The sequence below is a fragment of the Numenius arquata genome, chromosome 16 (genome assembly GCF_964106895.1).
Source record: "Numenius arquata chromosome 16, bNumArq3.hap1.1, whole genome shotgun sequence".
NCBI lineage: Eukaryota > Metazoa > Chordata > Aves > Charadriiformes > Scolopacidae > Numenius > Numenius arquata.
Genome location: NC_133591.1, coordinates 7,845,281 through 7,866,159, shown reverse-complemented (window position 1 = coordinate 7,866,159; position 20,879 = coordinate 7,845,281). Strand labels below are relative to the sequence as shown.

Sequence of the window (20,879 nt, the reverse complement as noted above, 5' to 3'; positions counted from 1 at the left end):
GCTCACCTTCATTTAAGCAGTGTGCTGAGATTTCATCTAGATCTCAAGAAGAGAAGAGGCTTGGCATCGTTTGCATTTGACGTCGCTACACTACAACATTTTAAATGCATGCAGAACTATTATCACAGTCTATTTAAAAATGCAGACGGTAGCTAGCTGCCTTGCCTTCTGCATTAAGGAGACAGATGAGACACCATGCTGTGTTCCTTGGAAGCATAGGGGCAGAGTTATCTTCACCTAATATTGATACTTTTGAATTAATATGCTCAGAAAAGTAGCTAAGCTATTCTCTAAGCTAAGTTCTTTTGAATATTCCCTGCTATCTTATGGTCTACTTTTATTTTTCCTGAGGTTTCCTGCTAGCCATCATATGAACACATATATCTGTCTTTTTCAGTTCTTCATGTGCCTAGAAATGCTGCCTAATTTCAAAATCTTTATTCATAATGGGAGATAAATTGAACCTCACCTTTGATTAACCTTCTGTTTTGAAATTAAGCCCATTGCCATTCAGAAGCATCACTTAAATTTATCTGTTAATATTTAACCAAAACTGATTTATTTTGGCTTTATTAGAGCTAATTAGTTTGCTTAAGGACTGAAGGTCTCTCAGCATTCCTTGTTACAAATAAATACATCAGGAAAATAAAGAGCAATGATGGAAAGTTACTTCAATATGAATAAAAAATATATGTTCATAAAATTCATAATAGGCAGTTAGAAATACAGTTGACAGTATTTGGTCTCAAGTGTCTCAAGTGCTGGAAAATTTTAGTGTAGTTTTTAAATATTCTCCAAGGATTTGTTTTGCACAGAGAATTATAATTACCTTGCGAGAGATCCATTTCTTACTTCATGAATAGATTTTCAGCTGTAGGTTTGTTTTTAATTGATGGGTTGGGAGAATTCAGAAATTATGCTGATATTGTCTGTGTATGGCTTAGAAGATTGCTATACAAAGATGAAACAGGCTTATTTTAATCAAATCTAATTTTCTCTGGCTTTTTTTTCAGTTGATGATTCATGAGAAAACATAATTTTGATAGTTTTAAGAAACAGCAAACAAATTTTATCTTTAATAAATAAATTATTTCTGTTCGTTGTTTTCATCGATTCCACTGATAATGCACAGCGTGTGAGGATCAGAAACTGTGAAGTAAAAGTAATTTCAGGTGAAATAAAATTGGAACTGATCTACATCTTCCCAGAATTTAAGATGAATTGATTCTCTTTCAGATTTTGGGGTAGTGCATATTACTGTACGTGTTTTTAAAAATGGGCTTGTCCCTTTGTATGTCTGTGAATGGAAAAAGAAGAAAATTGGTGAAGTAGACAGTATAATGAGTTGGTCTTACTATTTCTGGTAGTGATTGCAATCCTAACACATTAGGGTTTGTACCAGATCATATCCTTTATTAGAGTAATAATTTCATTAATCTGTTTCTCAAACTGGCCTTGTACTTGCTTAAAACTTGAAGTAAACTTGGATACTGGCCTCTTGGTCCAGGCTGTACAGTCTTTGGATTATTTTAAAAGCTTTTTAGTGGCTCAAACCAGATCAGAGATACGTACTCCATCAGTTATCTACAATTTTAAATTATTTTTAAAAAATTATGATCAATTAATCTTTCTTTGATGAGTTGGTCAATGTTGATACAGTCTCCTGAAAAAGCTTTGCCATTTTGAGTTTTCTAGACCAAAGCTGTATGATCGCTGAATGAAGGTATAGTTCTCATGAAGAGCTATTCAAATGCAGGTATGGAGAATGTTACCATTAAAAGCATCCTAATTTCTCTCACTGAAGGAAGCCCAGAAGCCAGCATTTGAGCTGTATTTGTTAATATACTAGTTGGCAATATCTTTCAGTTAGAGTACAGGGAATTAAAGTTATAATTCATTTAGAAGTGAGTTTTTAAACGTGTAAGTATGGGATCAATTTTTTTACATTGTTTTGGTGAGTAGCAATTTGAAATAGATAAAATAAGACATTCTTTGTGACTAATGTTTTTCAGTATTTCTCTTGTTCTTCTATCCTCAAAGCCTTTCCTGAGAACTTCCACAAATCTTCTAATTTGTAGCTGCCACAACAATTGATTTTTATGAACTGAAAAAATTAAATATGACAAGCCATAAAGCTAAATATTATTAGCATTGGAATTACTTTCTTTTTGATCTTTAATTCAGCATGAGAAATTTTCAACACTTCATTTTGTGAAGTGGAATACTAAATTCAAGTAGTACTAGTAATTCTTTACATTGTCTCACCATTTTCAGAGATTTCCTTGAGTAGGGTTATTTTCACTGTCCAGAGTTTTTTGTGTTGTGTTTTGGTTTCTTTATTTCCCCTTTATATATCATTTGAGTCAAGACTTATTTTCAGTCAATTTACAAATCAGAAATGCTTTGCATCATTAATCCTCTTCTTTCCATTTCTCTCTTTTAAGTAAGGTTATTTGCTAATCAACTGGTATTTTACACGGCAGATGAATTCTGTGCTCTGATTAGACTTTCCTGGCTGGTTGCTCTCATGGTCTTCAGACTTATGAGCTGTTTTCAGGTTGTTTATATTTTAAATGTAAAACTTTGATTAAATATTAGCAAATGTGCAAATCACAACAATGAAGATTGTGTATGGGTTTTAGGAGGACACAAAATAATGAGAATTTTATACAAAGTAACAGCAAGAAAGAAATTTTAAAAGCTATATTCAGGATATGAGTAACGCACGCTTACATTAAACAGGCCTTATGGGCAAAGAGAAATTGAATTTCCTAGTGCTCAGACTGTTTTGAGTGACAGAAGGCAAAATCCTTTTGCAGTCTCTGTAGCTATTTTACACGTCTCATTTAATAAATGAGCAAGTAGGAAAAACATAAACTCTGTGCTGCCCTGAAGTGTCAAGATTTTATCTTGGAAACAACTATGAATAAACTTTGGTTATTTAAATGACTACAAATGCCATAAGTCCCAGAATGGCCTGGTCTGGTTCAGGGATATAGTAATAGCAAGCTGGATACAGAAACCGAGTGAAATCTTACAGAATCTTTCTGTTCAGCCTCAAGCAGTTAATTATCAACTTTTAAAGAATAAACCAAAATGTAAATATTTACTGATCACAGAAAGCTTCCCTGCCTCAGGTACTTAAGGAAGCAAGAACTGAGCATGGCTTGCCAGCCTTCCTTGTATAAATAATATTAATCAGACCTTACCAAATTACCCATTTTAATGTGCTTTTGCCTCGTGTCATTTGGTGGCTGAGAGGTGTCAGGCACAAGAAGGCCCGCCCCTTGAACAGCCCCCAGGGGAGTGATGTTCTCTTTCCAGGCAGTGGCTAAAAGGTCAGCTTCAGCTAGGAAGGAAGATTAATTTAATTTAAGAGTATGATGCGGTACAGCTTGAATGAGCAGAAGGAAACTCAGACCCTTTGTGTTTGCCTGTGTCATTAAGGAGAGAAGATGGATGCAATTGCACATATACAGGACTGCTTTCTGAGTAAGTGGGGGTGAAATACATTTTGTTGCTACCACATGTAACTCTAAGTAATGAAATAATTAACGGTTTAAGACTGAGGGTAATATACACCTAATTAGTCACGTTGAAGCTAATTTAAGATTAACTGGAGATGCGAAATAATATGTTCGCTAAGACTTGCGAATAGCAAAGAAATAGGTCTGATTGTAACTTTAATGCAGATTTCTAGCTGATGATTTTCTACCCTGTTGAAAGCCATTAGGACTCTCTTTGGATTTGTGTCAGGGTTTAATAAGGGGAAAATACTAGGGGGTTCGGATACATTGCTTCAATATTCTACTACTCTTAAGCAGTTAGTTCCTTGTCTGAATTGGGGCCTTACTGATTTAGTTTTCTTTTGATTTTATACTAAGCACAATAGTATGTAAATATCTTGTTGGTAGGATTAATTAGGTTTAGGAAAGAAAAGATAAGGAAAAGTAGCATGGCAAATATATTGGTTAGGTTTTGTGTTGTTTCTTACAATAGGTTATCGCGAAGTATTTTGTCTAAGTTCTGCCTATGTTCTGTGTTCTCAAAAATGCCTGGAAAGTTGTCCTTCCAGACTATAGAGATGTCAAGCAAATTTATGACAGCAAAATAAGAAGTGATGGTAGTTCTTAAAGGCTTCGACGTGTTTGTGTGGAGTGTGATACACTGTGTTAGTCTCTGACTCCGCTTTCATATTGCTGTTCAGAGCCAGCCCAGACATCTCAGACTACATTTCCAAAGTGGGCTAGTGACTGCCCCAGTTTTTCAGGGATGTCTACAACCAGCAGAGGTCTTAATTACTGAGTTTCTCTTCGTGAAAAGCAGGTATCATGTATTTCTCCGAGGTTTACTCTACAAAATATTGACATCCTCAGCACGTATATGTATCAATATATGTAAGTATTTTTCTTGTGGAGATACTGCTGTCATCTTCTTCATTTCCACTCTGCCAAATAACCGTTTCTAATATAATTTTTTAAACTCCAAGCTGCAAATTGTCTCCAAGCAGCCACCATTTAAAAACTGTAAAGCTACTTTCCTTTTCTTGCCTCCAGAATTCTATATTAATTAGACTTGATTCTAGCCCCTGTTCTGTTTTATGCTTTAAAAAATAAAACATAGTATATTTAGGCAGGGACTTTTCTTCTAATTGGGTAGTGCCTAATATGAAGTTTGGTACATTACTGTTACTCAAGCTTGAACTAAAGTTCAAGTCGTCAAATAATGACATATTAATTGAAAAAATAATTTTTGGAGAGTTATAGTATTTTCTAGCTATTTTATTTCTCCTTAATGTCCTTGCAGCAGGACTTTAGATGATATCAAACAGAAGGATAAGAAACAGCATTGCTTTTGTTTGCAATTGAGCCATCTTCTCTTTTTTGGCAGTTAGGAAGGATGAATACACAGTTCATTCATTGCTTGCCCTAGGACTGTGAGTAATGAATAAATTTCAACTTCTGCCTGGCAGACTGCTTAAACTCATTGTTTTTTGATGTATTTTTCCTGAGAATCCTTAGCAAAATGGTATTTCTAAGTTTTCACACCTGTAAATACACACGTAACAAAACTATTAAGCTTTGCTAAAGTTGTTAACATTTTGCTAAGTGGATGGAGAGAATGATACCTGTATTGTTTACAACAACCTATGTTGCCCTTCCAGTTTTAATCTTGTATTGTGTAAGAAATCACATTAAGTTTCATTTTTTTCCTAGTTTTCAAATTGTGTTGAAAATGGCTTGAAAACAGCTTTGATTAATAGAATACGATACATGGTAATTTCCCGTTGTTTGAGAGCCTGGCAGAGGAAGAGGCTTTGGGACTTACCTGCATGTTTGTTCTCCCTGAGGAGGGAATGCAAAGTGTTGTTCCAGTCTCTGTAAATGGGAATTAAGTGTTTTGAGGTGGGCACGCACTTGCAGATAATCTTAGTTAAGGAATAGTTGGTTGGGCCATAGAAGGACCAATGTACAGTTTCAGAAAGTTTTTTTAAAAAATCATACAGGGGAAGCAGTGGCACATAATACTTTGTTTTGGTTAACTCATAAATTTGTTTAGTGTTTGTATATATCATCTTTTCTTGACAGAAGATGAAAAATACGTTGTACAGTCTTACTTGAAGGCTGTAATACTATCTGTTCTGAAAACAGAACTTCTGGAGCATAAAGAGCTGTTTTTGAATGATGCTTCTGGCACCTAACCCTTAAAATTATCCAGCATATTTTTCTCATAACTGTCTTGAAATGAAAAATTATCTTCTGTTTTCAAGTCACTTATAATTTTTAAAAATTGTGCTAAACTTTGCATTGAGATTTCCAAAATTATGGAACATACAATGTGAATTCCTATTACTCTGAGACAGTTGAATAATTACTAATGACACCAGAGTTCACGCTCGTTTTTTAACATTTGCCTCTCTAAATGCGTTGCTTAAAAATATGCCAATCTATGAAAAACATTTAGCTTGTTGAGCTTTAGTTGATGTTATGCTTAGGTTCAGTACATTTCATCTTTTTTTAGTGCCACAGGACTGAGTTTTTCACCTGCTGGGGCATGATGTTACCATGACAACAGTTGATCTTGCTGCTGTTCTCTCCTCTTTGTGCATGACAAAAAGGAAAGCTTTTTGAGAAATATTTGTGAAAGCTGATCTAGCTAATTGCATTTTAATTATCAGTGAAATAGAACAAGAAATGGCTTGCTCTATTTCAGTAAAAATAAGAGATTTCTATTTTAAGAAATAGCACAAAGAACTTGACAATTTAATCAAAGTTGACAAGATCTCTCCATGAGCTATTCCTGTATAAAAGCACCTGCAACTGGTTTGTTAGCCAAATACTAACGTACATGGTCTTCAGAAGACCCTAAAAGGTATTCTGCCGAGAGATCTGCAGGCTCACATTGCCATTCACCAGCCTTCTGTGTACATTCTGTTGATCAACAAATGCAAGCCTTAATGCCTTAGTATGATTGAATAGATGTTTCTGTTGCAGCGTTATCCCTAATGAGCTCCAGTGGTGACCGAACAACTCTGTTTGTGTTTTTTTAGCTGATGTATTTTGTTTGTGCTGCCACTAGTGAAATTGAAGTAAGTCGAAAATGTGGATAGCAAGTTCCTTATGAATTATCACAGTGTGAGTGGAAATTCATGCATGTGCAGAAACCACTAAAACCACACTATGCATTTTAATTACGTTTAAATATCTGGTGGCATTTGGATTGACCTACATAAATAAGTTAGTTCTTTGACACATCCACTGGACTCAAGGCAAAAGAACAATTTACTACCAATTGCAGATGTGAAACAAAAAATATGTGGTATGATGGTAAAATAAAAAGAAAATATTTGTTAAGGGGGCAGTAGGGAATGTCCCCTTCAGACAGTGCCAGCTTGATACCAGCATTCAAATGGGCTTAATGTTTAAGCCACGCTTTGTTTCCTTTGTGCCTTAATACAAGACCAGGAACCTTGCTCATTGCTTTCTCCCTTAGAAGTGGAGAATTTAAGATATTTTTTTCTTTCCCTTGGGTATATGTTGTCCCTGAAGGAACTAGAACTGTGCCGTGGTACATGAGAATTAGAGCCTCTGTCTCTAAGATACATGGATTAATTTATTGTGTTGAGAAGTGAGTGTAAAAGTAATTGAAAGAAAGCCCCCCGAATAAGTATTGATTTTGCTTCAGTCCACAAATCAAATTGATTAACTCTCTAATACAGTCTGAGGGGAAACACTGCTATAATATTTTTAATTCACTACTAAAGGCTTCAGAAATGTATTTTTACTGTATCTTTGGCTATGTTTATGTTCCCAGCAGCTGGATGTTATTTGAAAGGTGGAACACAAGCGTGCTTGTTTTTAAAGGAAATACTAAGTACTAGTTTGGCTAACTTGAGGTGAGGGGGTATCTTCAGGAGGGTAGCCTGAACAAAAGCTAAACACGTTTTATAGATGCTCTGAGTGGCTGAACTAGGAACAGCTCTGTTGTCAGTGGTAGAATTACTTTGGTACAAAGCTTGTAGTAAAACGTGTGCCTATCAAAATAGTTTTTATATCATCACTGATGAAAGCGTTATCAATATTGAATCATTTTAATTATGGAACAGCCTTAGACTGAAAGTATTACAGTGTTAATATACATCAGTAACTCATTATTGATGAGAATTGACCTCTCCATTACCCCTTATTTTTCTTTGAGGTTGATAGGCCTAAAATTACAATTGATTCTTCAGTTATCAGCTATACATTTGTATACTACTTTTCCCCAACAAGATTATGTATGATTTTTCATTACGGAATTAAGCAGCTGTCCAATAATAACATTTCATTGTAAATGCTGAGAAGGCTTTAAAAGGTGATACTGAAAACCGAAGTTATACAATTACTGTCTTTGTTGGGATAGTGTTTGATACTTTCTGCAGAACATAACAAGAAGAAAAGTAATGCCACCTACTGCCAGTTGAGGCTTCATTCCGTCTGTGTTGTGGAAAGACATTTGGTCTTTGCTTCTGACTATAGAGTCTAGTTGATGCATTCCACTTACCTCATGGAGGAGGCAAGACATCATAAAATACAAACATAATAGCAAATACTAAATAATGTTATTGTGGGGAATGTCTGCTTTTTTACTGTCTTCATGATTACTTTCTTCAGCCATGGTAGGTATAAAATCCAAAAGCAATGTGTTGAGAACTTGCATATTTGGTAATGCATTATAAACAGCTGCAGCTAGAATGTCTGCTCTGTTGTTTATTCAGAACTATAGATGCTATAATAAAACCATGGCACTTAGATATATCTAAAATTATCGCTTTACCCATTTTCATTATTAAGAGAGATGAGAAGGTCTTGTCATGTTCATATTATGTGCCATAGGGGAAGAAAATAAGGTGGAGAGTGTGATAAACGATTTTCAGTGATGGCCTAGTCTGAGCAGCAACATATCAAATATGGTTCCATGTGATTCTAAAATAGGGAAATCTTCCAGAAGTTCAGGTGAATCTGGTGTTGATCTGTCCTTTTCCTCTCTGATACTGCAAAACATGGCAGTGAGTACGTTATTGTGTAAATCTCTTCTTATAGGGGTGATGGATTTGAGGCTGTAGAAAAGATTGTGTGGACAAGTTAGGAGAAACAGTTGCATGAAAAGCTAATACTTCAAAGGACAAGACAAAACAAATGCGAATTAAATGAGTTGGTAGTGCAAAGCTTGTTAGCTTAAGAGTCTTATTGAAGTGAAAAATAATACCGTGCATTAATTGTTTGTGCTTCCTCCATAACATCTGGTCCTGGTCGCTGTAGTGCCAAGACACTGGTGATTTCCAAGTCCAATAAACTGCTACAGTTCCTGTGTTCCTTATTTAGTAGTGCTTTTTAAGAAGTGCTATTTTTATATAGTGTTTCTTATGCTAAAGTCAGCCTACTGATTAGAGGGGTAAAGCTGCATTTGTTTTCCTTTGTTAGAATAACGTATAATTTGCATGGAAAAGTTCCTATTAAAAGGAAGAAAATTGAATTGTGATGTGATTTTATTTAAAATGCAGCATTTCTGAGTAGATCTTCCTTTATCTTAACTGTGGTATGGAAAAAATTTATTTATGCCTGTTAATGTTCTTTGTAGAATTCCTGAGTTTTTAAATGTTAACATCATAAAATGTCAGACTACTTTCTTGGACTACTTGCTAACACCTATTTCATCATGACAATTGAGGAAGACTCAAATGGAAATAGTAAAACACCTTGAAAAAAAGTCTTTAATTTGATAATTTTTCATTGCATTTAATAATTTTCCATGTAATTTATTAAAAGTGCGAATGTCTAACTGTCAAAGTCGATAACTATGGAAGCCAGTACTGGATAGAACTGTACCCTCCATGGGACAGGGAGGGGACATTCGGCATCTTTAAGTGCTTGCTTTGGTCCCACTTCTATCTTACTGGTATGCATCCAAAGCTGTCAGATATAATGGAAGTGGTGTCAGAACATTAACTAACGGAACAGCAGCATCTCTTGTGAAAGCCATTTTTCTCTGCTTGCTTCTGGTTCCACTTTGCTCAGTGCTGTATTATATAGTGGTTAGAATTATGCAGGACAGCCTGTATTTTTCTTACATCATCCACATGCTAATTACAAAGAGAAAATCAGGAAGGTTTTAATGGTAGTTTGTTGTACAGGCTGTGCCTCTCAGCCTAGCTCTGTTAGCTCGTCCATATTGAGGTTCTTAAATAGTTCTACTGTGTGTTTTTCAGGATGAGTCAGATTTGCCTTTAAAATCTTTCTTCTCTTACAAGAAGAAAAAAATAAATCGGTGGTGATGAACCTGACCTTAGAAATGAGTCATTTACAGGGCAAAAAATACATGAGAAAAGATCAGAAGATTCTTCATGTTTTCTTTTTTAAGTACCTGTAGACTAGAGGTTTCACTTTTCTCTTGGATTAATTCTATTCATGTACCATCAAAGCAGAGAACTATCACAGGGGATTATAATCAGAGTGTTCCAATACAGTCATTCCAGGTTACTGGCAAAAACAAGTCTCAAAGAAAAAGAGCTACAAATAAATGAATAGTGTATAACATTTTTTAAAACAAAAATAATTGATGGATGAGCAAACTAGCACACAGGGCAACAGATGCCTTTCTCCAGGCAATGTAGAACCTTGTTACCCAGACAGTGGTGTCAGATTGTATTAAATCCACAGAACTCATCCTCCTACCATGAAATTTTTAGTCAGTTCTTGTATCTGTAGGAGAATTCCTACTTTTGCTCTGTTGCGAACACACATTTTTGCCTTCACTTCTGCGCTTAAAAAGATGCAACTTATATATAAGGTAACACAATATATTTTTTGTCTTTTATTTTTAATTTTTCATGGATGTTTCTTTGTTAATTGTCTAATGTTTTGTGAAGTATATACTGGTGTGTGAGACTTCAAATCCGTGTAGTGCTCTGGGCACCCCTTGTAAAATGGCACACTGCAGGACTGCTTGTGTTTATATACATTTGGGAGAGCTGTCAATTTTCTGATTCAGTTTACTTGGCAGATTCTGCAAAGCTCATCCTTAGTGTTGTTTTCTTAAATCAAAATGCCTGTCTGAGCTGAGAATGCCTGAAGCATTCCTAACATCCAACAGGAAATGTCCTTGCTGTTTGGAATTTTGTCTGACATGCTAAAGACATTGCAGATTATTTTTGCAAATTATGCTACTTATGGTCCTGACATGAATACAGCTTGATTGAAATACCACCACATGTAGTGTATGCACGTATGGTTTACGCTTCTTGTATTTAACTTGGTAGTAAAGCTTAAACAGGAGCAATCTAAACTCTGTGCAACTTCTGTCTACATACATTAGGAAAAGTTCGGATTGGTTTGTTCTGTGAATTGATGCTAATGGGTCACAATACCTTCAGTTTTTTTCTGGAGGAAGGAGAAATAGTCTGCTTCTATTGTTTCTTTCCTTATCATTAATTTTCCACATTCATTTCTCTGTTTGTAACGTTTTTGGATGCAAGCTAGGCTAGTAATTAAATTACTTCAAGCCCTTGATTTTTTTAAATGGGTATTGGTGTAGCAACATCGTTAGAAGGCGGGTGACACTGTTCAACTAATAATTGAAACCCAATGTCAAGACTCTGGACAGGCTGGTGAGAAGCTTTTTTGGAAGTATGAGGTAGTGCTTCCTTTTCACTTGCACAGTAGTCTTTTAATATTTAGTCAGCAGTTGCCTTTCTACTGTGTCCTGGTCTAACTGGCTTGATGAGTTCTTAATCTTCACTCTACTTGTCCTTATTAACAGCTGCAGTGGATTGATTTGCATAGGTTAAATGGTAGACCTCATTTGATTCTAGTAAAACATTGCTTCTTAGACACAATTAAATTGTCAGAAATGTTACATACAGTGAATAAATGAAGAACAGGGAAGAGGGCAGCAGGAGAAAAAAAGGACAAAACTTTCATTAAATTTGTAAAAAGAAGTCAAAAGCTATTTGTATAAAAAACCACAAAAGATGAGGGAAGAGCGCATGGTAATGCTTTCCACAGGTTTGTTTTTTGGACTGGTACTGGTTTATTTTCAAGAAGTTTAAAAACCTGAATCTTGTCAAGCTTTGAAATAAATATTGAAATCCCACAGAATTTCCTCGTAGGTCCAAGCAGTAACAGAGTGATGCCTCTTTGCATGTTCCTTTTAGAATTTGGAAACGTTATTAAATTGAGAGCGAGAAAGGCTGTAGCAGAGAATCCCTAGCATTCACAGGCAAGCTGGAGGCACGAAGCAGGTATCCAGCCTAGTGCCAGTGAGTCTGTCATTTGTGATGGCTGCCCTATGTATTTGCTGACCCCTTCTTTCTGTTGACTTGGAGGTTCTGTTTGGAATTGGCAGTTAGAAGAGCTGAAGTGAGAAGTGTTGCCCTGTTGTTAATGCATTCAGTGCTATCTGCCAAGTAAAGGAGAGTGAATGGAAAAATACTCTTATTTATTTCAGTATAGGATTTTAAGGAAGCCTAGCCTTGTTGTGCAAGAAACATAGCTGGGATTTTCCAAAGGCATGTCTCCCTTAAAATGTGCTTGAAGTTTCAAAGCTCTTTCAGGATCCAACCATAAAATCCTAATGAAGACAACTCACAAGATAGTAAAATGAGAATCAAATCTTTTGGGTTCCCCACCAGATGAAAAACACCCTTTTGTGTGCCAGTCTGGCCCCGGTGTAATGAGCATACTCACTATGGTGGTATGAAGGCACTTCTGAGAGGAGCAGCCATGAACTGGCGACTTTCAGAGACTGACTGTGAGCCAATAAGAATTTATACCAGAAATGTGAGGTTTCTGGCTTGTACCTGGAAGAGAACAGTTAAAATGTCATTTTCCTCTATATGACTTATCTTTTTTAATGTTTGAATTGCCTATCTGGTGGAGTTTAGTTCTAGGGTAGCTGGGATTAACTTTGATCTTTTTTGTTGAAGGTTTATATTTAATTGATCTGGAAAATATTGAGGTGGATATTGTTAAGGGACCAAATCACTGAAGTCAGGGCATGAGACAGAAAATCACAAACTGCAGTGATGCATAACTATCATTTGCAAAAATCCAGGTGGTGTTTCAGAGCCTCAAGGGAAGAGGAGATGGTGACGAAATGTCTAAAGAGTACAGTAAGTGTGTCTCCCCAAGTAAAAGTTAGCGTCTGGAAACGTTCACTGCTGGAGAAACTGGTCATGAGGAACTTAGAAGTTTGCTGAAGGACTGTTTATCTATACTCCACAGGAACTAGCCTGTGTTCCCCTTTGGGCAGTAGCAGGTTCCACCTCAGGTAACCACCTCACAGGTTACTTTCAGGGACACGACTGCTAATACTGGGCAGCAGCGAAACGATTGCAGCTGAATCTGCCAGAATTGCTCTGTCAGAGCCCATGTTGTAAGGGTTCATTGTAGTTGAGAAATGACTCAAGTCAGTAAATGATTGAAACTAATATTGTGAGAATTTCTGAGTTGACAGTAATTATGACCTGGATCATTTCCAGAAGACATAGTCCAGTAAAGGAACTTGGCTAAAATTTACAAGGCTTTGGTTCATTTTCTGGCTTTTACCATGTTATTGTTCTGAGACACTTGAGTCATTTATTATTTGTTCCTTAATACACTTTCTGAGAGCAAGCAATCTAAATATTGTAAGAGTACATGTATTTGTCACTTCCAAACACACCAATAACATATACAAATACATTATATCCTTATTGCAAGTACTGCAAGTGGAAACTTTGCACCCGAGTTTTAGTTGCTGGGTATTTTTAGGCTAGAAGTGTGCCAGTAATTCCTGTTACTGTTTCAGGTGATTTTTAATCTTTATGGACTTAGTTGGGATGGGGAACATAGGTGGTGCTTTATCCTGGCAAACACAGAGGAATACTGAGAGAAATTGCCATGAGGATGAACAGGGATATAAGCGAAAAGAAATAGGCTTATAACTAAGGAGCAATGAAACTGGGATAGCTACTGCCCTACTTCCGTTCATCCTTGCAAATAACATGATAAAAATGTATTTTCTTCAGGTGGGACTAACAGCCAGCCCAGTTGCTGTGGCATTTCTCATAAACCGTTTTCCATTCTGGAGAATTTAAGTAGGGTGTGAAAGATGCTGGCCTAGATTGCCATCAATTACTCCTCCTCTCCTTCTCTCCCCTCCCCCCATTTATGCTTGAATTCCTTTTGATAACAACATTAAAACCTGGTAACTCATTGTCACTTGTTCCCCATTAAAATCAGCTGAGCACTATTGATTTGTAACAAATGCAAATTGATCCATTAAAGTCAATGTCAAATCCAGTTTGACAAAAGCCTGCAGTTGTAAGGGTTTCAGGGCTGGTAGTGTTGCTTATTTTCACCTTGTAAAGTGCAGAATAGACAGACAATGCTTTACAAGTGACTTTCAGCAATTAATGGGATGCAGTGATTTATTTGCATATCCAAGGAACTGTTCTGTGCAGTTTGTCGATATTACAAAAATATTTACTGATTTAATTCACACCTTTGAAAATGCACTGCGAGTGAAGAAATTCTTCTCGTTTTGGCCCTTAGAACTGTCTAGCATCTCACAGAGCCTGACTGCCACTTCTAATTGTACCCTGAACAACAGATTTAACAGACTTGAGAAATTATAATTGCTGAGCTCGTTATGTGCAAGATGATAGGTGTATCTGCAATCAGGAGACTGTGAATATTCTGCAGTTTGTTGTCTTAGTTTAGTTCAGTGCAGTAGCACTGAATGCTTAGTCAAGAGAACGGCTTCCCACAGATGATGCGATGTTCTGACATTGCACACTGATGGGGCTGTAACATGTCACTACTTAAGCTGAACTAATTTTCACTATCCCTTTTTATGTTCAAATTTAACTATCATACTGGCATTCCAGGTGTGGGCAGACATGCAATATCTTCTGTGGAATGAATTGATATGTTAAATCACTGTTACTCAGAATGGCCTTTTCTGTGTGAAATGTTTTATAAAACTGACATTTGGTTCTCATTTTCTGTAGAAACAATTATTCACCTAATCATACTATACTGACCCTATACATTTTGAACTCAGCTGTTAGTTTCAATCAGGTTTGGATTTCACGCCTTCTGAGGTATCAGTCAAGTAGCCAAGGCAGAAATCTGTAAGCTTCATTAGTTCTGATGCTCAGGTAATGAAGCTTAGGAAACAATTTAGATAAACAGTTTAACAACTTTTCTTCATTGAACAGACTAGTTTTCTATTCAAAACATGGATCTTGTGTGCAGAGAGTTTTGAAATTGATTCGGGAAAGATATGCTTAAAATAGTAAGTTTTTTGGTTCAAGTAGTATGAAAAACATTTAAATATCAGAATCTTTAAACACCTTTTTTAGGGCTTACATTAGTAAATAAAAAAATGGCAATTTAATTTTTTTCATATTCAGAATTTTAAAGAGAAATTTTGATAATGCATTACTTGACCAGTTTTTCTTAAGACCTCAGCAGCATGAGTAGAGAAATCTACTGATAGTGTGGATTTTAATGGTGCAAAATGAAATCTATGAAAATCATAAATTATTTCATATCACTCAAAAGTGGACCCGGTTTTGCCCACCTTAATATAGTTTCTGGCAAACATAACCAATGTTTTCAGAAGATATAGTGTAATGCATACTGTAGGATGGAAAGATTACAGATTGCCAGCATGACTGGTTGCAACTTTCATAAGGAATTGAATTTAAGATTTAATCTCAGACAACTGCCTCTGTGAACTTGTGCAAAAAAGAAATTGTCAGAAAGCAGGATGCTGCTGGTTTTTCCTGAGCTGCAGGTATTTTGTTTTGTGTGCCCTGACAAAGCATTTCCACCTCTCTAGTTTGACTTTTGACTGTATATTTGAGTTTTATTTACTTTTCCTTTTTCCTTCCTTATAGTGCTAAATAAATAAAAATATGTTCCTGAGGCTGTAGTTAATACCCTGATCTTTACACACAGGTTACTTACCTTTCGACTTCCATCTGCGTTTCTGATTTGCCTGCCACTGTAGTATGTAGATGCTCTACCCAATTTCTAAAAATGTTTGTACTGGAATGTGTATACATATATTAGAAGTGGATATATACTGTAAATAAAGTGAAATATGTGAATATGAAAATGTTTACATGACTATATGTTCCAGTTGCATTTTGCTCTCAAAATGCCTTCTGAAAACCTAAGTTTGATAGCATTACTTTATTTCTGGGAGCCAAGTCTCTTTCTCTTCCCAGCTGTTTACATCTGCAGGGAGATTTTTTTAAATTATTATTTTTATAGACAGCAGGCCTGTCAAGTCAGGTCATCTCTCTTTGCCTGCACATCTTTAATCAGATCATCTACTGAAAACATGTGGGTTTATGATAGAGCCAACTGTAATTGCAAGTTAATCTGCTGCTTCTGCACCTTCAGTGCCTTTGGCTCTGTGCCTGATATTACTCTTAATAGTTTGTTAATACCAAATAATGCAAAAACATTGCTTCCTTAAGTACTTAATAGGATGTACTGTAATGGAGATAAATGATGTATAACGCTCTTCACTTGTGTTTTAGGAAAATGAACTGAAGGATGCTGTGCAAGAAAAGAGTCGCCTGAGCCTTCAGTATGCAAGTGTGTCCCACAAAGCACTGCAATATGACCAGGTAACATCATAAGCACAGAGCTCATACATTTGTTAAAGAAATCAGGCTACAGAGTGGATGAAAGTGGATTGAATAGTTATTTTTTCTGATTTGCTTGCTTCTACGTGAGAACGTAAAATATTCTCATTAAAAATAAATCACAGAAGTTACTTTTATGAATAAATGTTATTTTAAAGTGAAAATTTAAAACACACCGATAGACTTTACAGAGGTACATCATTCCTCTGATGCGTATTTTCTTAGTATTTTAAATTCGTTGTAGACTTTGGTAAAAAGACTTTTTCAATTATTTTTATGAGCTTTGATTGAAAAATTATCTTTTTCTGAAAAATACTGATAGAAATAATTGCTATCTAGTAGGGTTTTATCCTACCTTTCTGCATTTTTTCTTTGCATTTTTAAATTTCTCAATAAAATATTGAAAAGCTGTTGTCCAGCAGCAAATGTCCAAAACTCTATTTAGCAGTTATTTCCCCTGTAGCATGGCACATGGCGTAGTCTCAGCTATTCTAGGTCCTGATATAAAAACTGTTTTAATAGTAAGCATTTTTCTTCAATTCTTTTTTGTGCCTGTTTTGGGACAAAAAATATCTTTCTGCCTACATTGTGGTTGTATCTCTGGCAAATACTGCCTGGCATGACTAGCATGGGAGGAGAGGCTGCTGTGCCTTACCTCACCACGTACGCGTTCAGTGGAAGAAACATCACGAACCAGCCACTTTACAGGGCTACATTTAGCTAAAAATAAAACTCCAATCTGGGATTTCTACAGGGCTTAAGTGAGTTGCTCGGCAACCTCATTCATATCAGGAGAGCTGTAACTCACATAGGCTCTGATGAAAGCCCAGCCTCAAAGCTTGCAAACCAGTGGTAGCCGTGTGCTTTGGTATCTCTGACGTGTGTGGCATGGAGTAGCTCATTGCTGAATTACCAAACCAAAGGAGGTCTGGTGAAGTCTCTGAGACACTGCAAATAACTGAAATTCAGAGGCAGCTATGCACGTAGTCTATATTTTGTGTGTATCAAAGCAGACCTGAAGTTTCCTGTTGCTGAGGAATTTAAATTGGTTTTATATAAAAAGGCAGTATAATAATACTTTATGATAGGAGGAAGTTGTGTATCATAGCATCACTTAATTTTATTCATCCATCTGTCTAGAATTTCTCCTTTCCTAATGTTTTTCTGTTCTCTTTATTGTTGTTTACACATTGTCTTTACTCTTTATTTGATGAGGCGCATAAAGTCTTACTTAGGCAGTTCTCTGTTCTAGCTGACACAGCAATGACATCCAGCATTAATGCAGTGAAGGCTTAGTTCATTGGTGGCACTAAAAGCGTTAGCCCTTTTACTATCAGAAAGTGAAGAACTATGCAGTTAATAATGCTTTATTATAGGTAATGTTTGTCTCTTACGATGGTGAGGCCTTGAGTTACATTGAAAAACCTAGTAAAAGCAATTTAAAATATAAAGGAAAAATGTCAGCCTTTGACACATTAGCCACTAAGTTAGTAATAGAATTACCTTTTACTGTTGTAGTGTCAGAATTTGTCATACTGTGGCTGTTTGTCTTTTCAAATATATTAAATGTGGTGAAAGGCACAATGCGATACTTTAATATCACAGCCTCAGGAGAATCAAAGACTTGCTTTAAGTCTACTCTCTCACTTTGCAGTATACCTTATACGTTAACAAACCTTGTCTTTTTGTTCTTGCATAATAGGGAGGGAATTTCTGAGGGAATTACTTGGGGTTTTCTGTTTGTTTTCTGGGGTTTTTGGATTTTTTTACCGGACACAATGAGGTTGAGAATAGATTGTGCAGTTTAGCTTACGTTTTATTATTCAGGAAGTGTGAAACTATACAACTTTGGATGTGGAGGCTGGAGCAGAATTCTAACAGAGTTAGGGCTCATCCCTGAAGGGGAAAACCTGCCTAAAATAATTTATTCTTTTTCACCCTTGAGAACTGGCCTGAAAAACAGGCCAACTTTATCCAAGCAAAGGGGGCTGGAGGAATGTTTATGCATTCAGTTATCTAGCATAGATAAAACTAATGCTCATTTTTGTATAATGTAGTTGCTGAAATTTGACTGTAGAAAGCAGTAGGTGTGAGGCTGGCTACCTTTAAATCCACAAAATAAAGCTAAAATTGTTCACAACTTCCATGATTTAGTTTTGGTACTCAGCATAAGAGGAACAAAGTTGCATTGCTGTAGTGGCATATTTGTGAAAAGATTCTGTGTCGTTAGAAGTGCTATAACACTGGGCGCTAACAACTTCTTTTTGTGCTCATCTGAATATATATGGGCTACTGTCTTTATGTAAAAACGGAATAGGCATTATACTTTCAGAATTTATTTCCACAGTATCTGAAATCATACCATTTTCATGGTAGTTTCTGAACAATGTAAGTCGTTGGCAGGTCACTAAAGTCTAGAATTAAGGCTAATGGTGGGTTATAAGGCTGCTGGAGCTTTTTCCAGTGAAATAAACTGCTGGCTCATTTTGCTGTGCTGATTTTCAATAACTAGTGTCTGTTCAAGTGTTCAGGAAGTGGAAGACACTTTAGCAGTATTCTGGCCTTCATAACTCATTCGACTTTATTAAGTGTGAACGTATGGGATGAAAAATAAATTGATTGATGCATTGAACAGAGAAGCATCACAGATCAAAATGTTCCCTGTTTCTGTCATGAAATTAGAACTGTTTATGATGACACTCTATTTAGGTCAACTGTTTTTGCCACTGGGAACATTGATGTTCTGATGTGCTCTGTGTGTAATTCAAGTTCACATATATCCCATATGTTCTTAAACAGCCTGCTGGGGGAGAGCATGAAATTCACATTTAAGAACAAATGTTGTCTAAACAAAACAAAAAAAGCAAATTACAGATTCATCAAGTCTTACGCTGCCTTATAAGTTATATAAATGTGTATATCACAGCATTCTATGTGATACACAGACTTCAGAGGAGAAAGTCCTGGCAAGAATGCCCTGTAGAAATATTAAAAGTTATCAGTGTTGCTGGAGATAACAAGCATCATTATTGGAAGGTGGCTGGTAGATTTGGCTGTGTTCTTTTCAAACCTTCAAAATGAAAACATACACAGAACTTTGTTCGAAAGCTGATCTGCCAAAAGAGAAAGTAGAGAAATTATCAGAACCATTTGTGTATTCCTAAACTTCAACTAATTTAGGTATGCGCTTTGAGATCCCAAATGAAAGATCCTGAGGTGTGTAAAATATTGACAGTTCTACCTGTCTCTCACTCATCTCTTTCCAAAATTACATTAGCAGCCTGATAGTACCATTTGTTTTGATAGCCCCTTCACTGCCAGAGGGGAAGAACCCACAGCAGAAAGGTACCGTGCTCACTACCTCCCCAAAATTATTCAGACTACGATGACTAGTAAGTTTTAGAAAATGCTTTACAAAGGTAGTTGGTTTGTGTCAATTATTTTATAGACAGGGAAAACTAAAGCCTAAGGAAAATAATCTTTTCTTGCCACTTGTTCAAAATATTGTACTTCATTCATCCTCAGTAAATTAACTGAGAACACAGACAATAACACAATTGCATCGTTGATGGTGATACCTCATTGCTTCCTTTTCCACTCCATTATTCTTCAACAATATACATTGACCGATCTGAGCAATGAAATACAATACAAAGGATGCAGGAAGTTAATAGATTCTGAAAATCAATTGTTTAATAGTTTCCTTAGTTATAAAGAAATGAGGGAAGAGGAAAAGAAAAATCTGCACGCAGAAAAAAAATCCTGAAGTTGACAATAATTGCATCAGTTCTTGTGGAAAACATGATTTGTTCCATTTTCCTCTTTCTTTTTTCCAGTCCACTGCACTCTAAAGAGCTCTCTTACAAAGATGAATACGAGGGCTGGCTGCAACCATTTAGATTGTTTGGTCCATGGCAAAATTTGCAAGTTAACAAACTGGAGCCAGAAGGCAAATAGAAAGGTGAATCAGTTTCCAAAACATCGCTTCAGAAAATGTCCAGGAGATATCCATGTCAAAGATTGCTTAATGCCATTCGTTCTTTAAAAAACACAAGAAATTATAGTAATTAAATTGGGGAGGGAAAAAGAAAAAAAGTATTTGTCACTTCCTTAACTGAAGTTAGAAGGAAACATGAGCTGCACCAAGGTTAAAGCCTTTGCCTTATCCCAGTGCTTTGCCTTTCCTTAGTCAGTAATCCTGCCGGCGTTGCTGTGCCTTTGCGCTGTTGCTGCAGTTCACAAAGGAGAACAGACCGTTCTTGGAACACTGATCACTAAAACCTTATGACTCTTTCTCTTGCTTTTTTGCCTTCTATCAACATTGCAGGGAAGTGGAAATTGTACGTGAACGTAATGTGTTTTTTTACCCAGGTGTTTATTGCTGGTCGGTTTTCATTCTTAATGTAAATATTGCAGTTTCTGCTATGGTACAGGATATAACAATCCTACTTATACATCAATACAGGACATGAAGCCATAAAATGATCAGGGATAAAAATACCAAATTTTCAGCTGATCTGAATTGAAGAAAGAACTTTTCTATGGCAGGATAAAGTAGTTTAATGTTATATTTTCTTACTTTTTATGTGTATTTATGAAGTAGTCACTATCGCTGATGGTTCACAAAATCCTGTATAAAAAGACTTAAGTCATACTGAAATGGCTAAGCTAGCACCAAGTAAATAAAATCGGAAAA

The 20,879-nt window shown here is 36.1% G+C and overlaps 1 protein-coding gene across 2 annotated transcripts in view; it reads left to right on the top strand.

Annotated features, from left to right (window-relative positions):
* The window catches only part of RIMBP2 (RIMS binding protein 2), a 150,818-nt gene that overhangs the window by 69,621 nt on the left and 60,318 nt on the right, over window positions 1-20,879 (top strand). For both annotated transcript variants that reach the window (XM_074159404.1, XM_074159403.1), the window contains one exon: window positions 16,076-16,165. In XM_074159404.1, coding sequence (XP_074015505.1) covers window positions 16,076-16,165 — 90 coding nt within the window. The remainder of the gene's footprint in view (window positions 1-16,075; window positions 16,166-20,879) is intronic.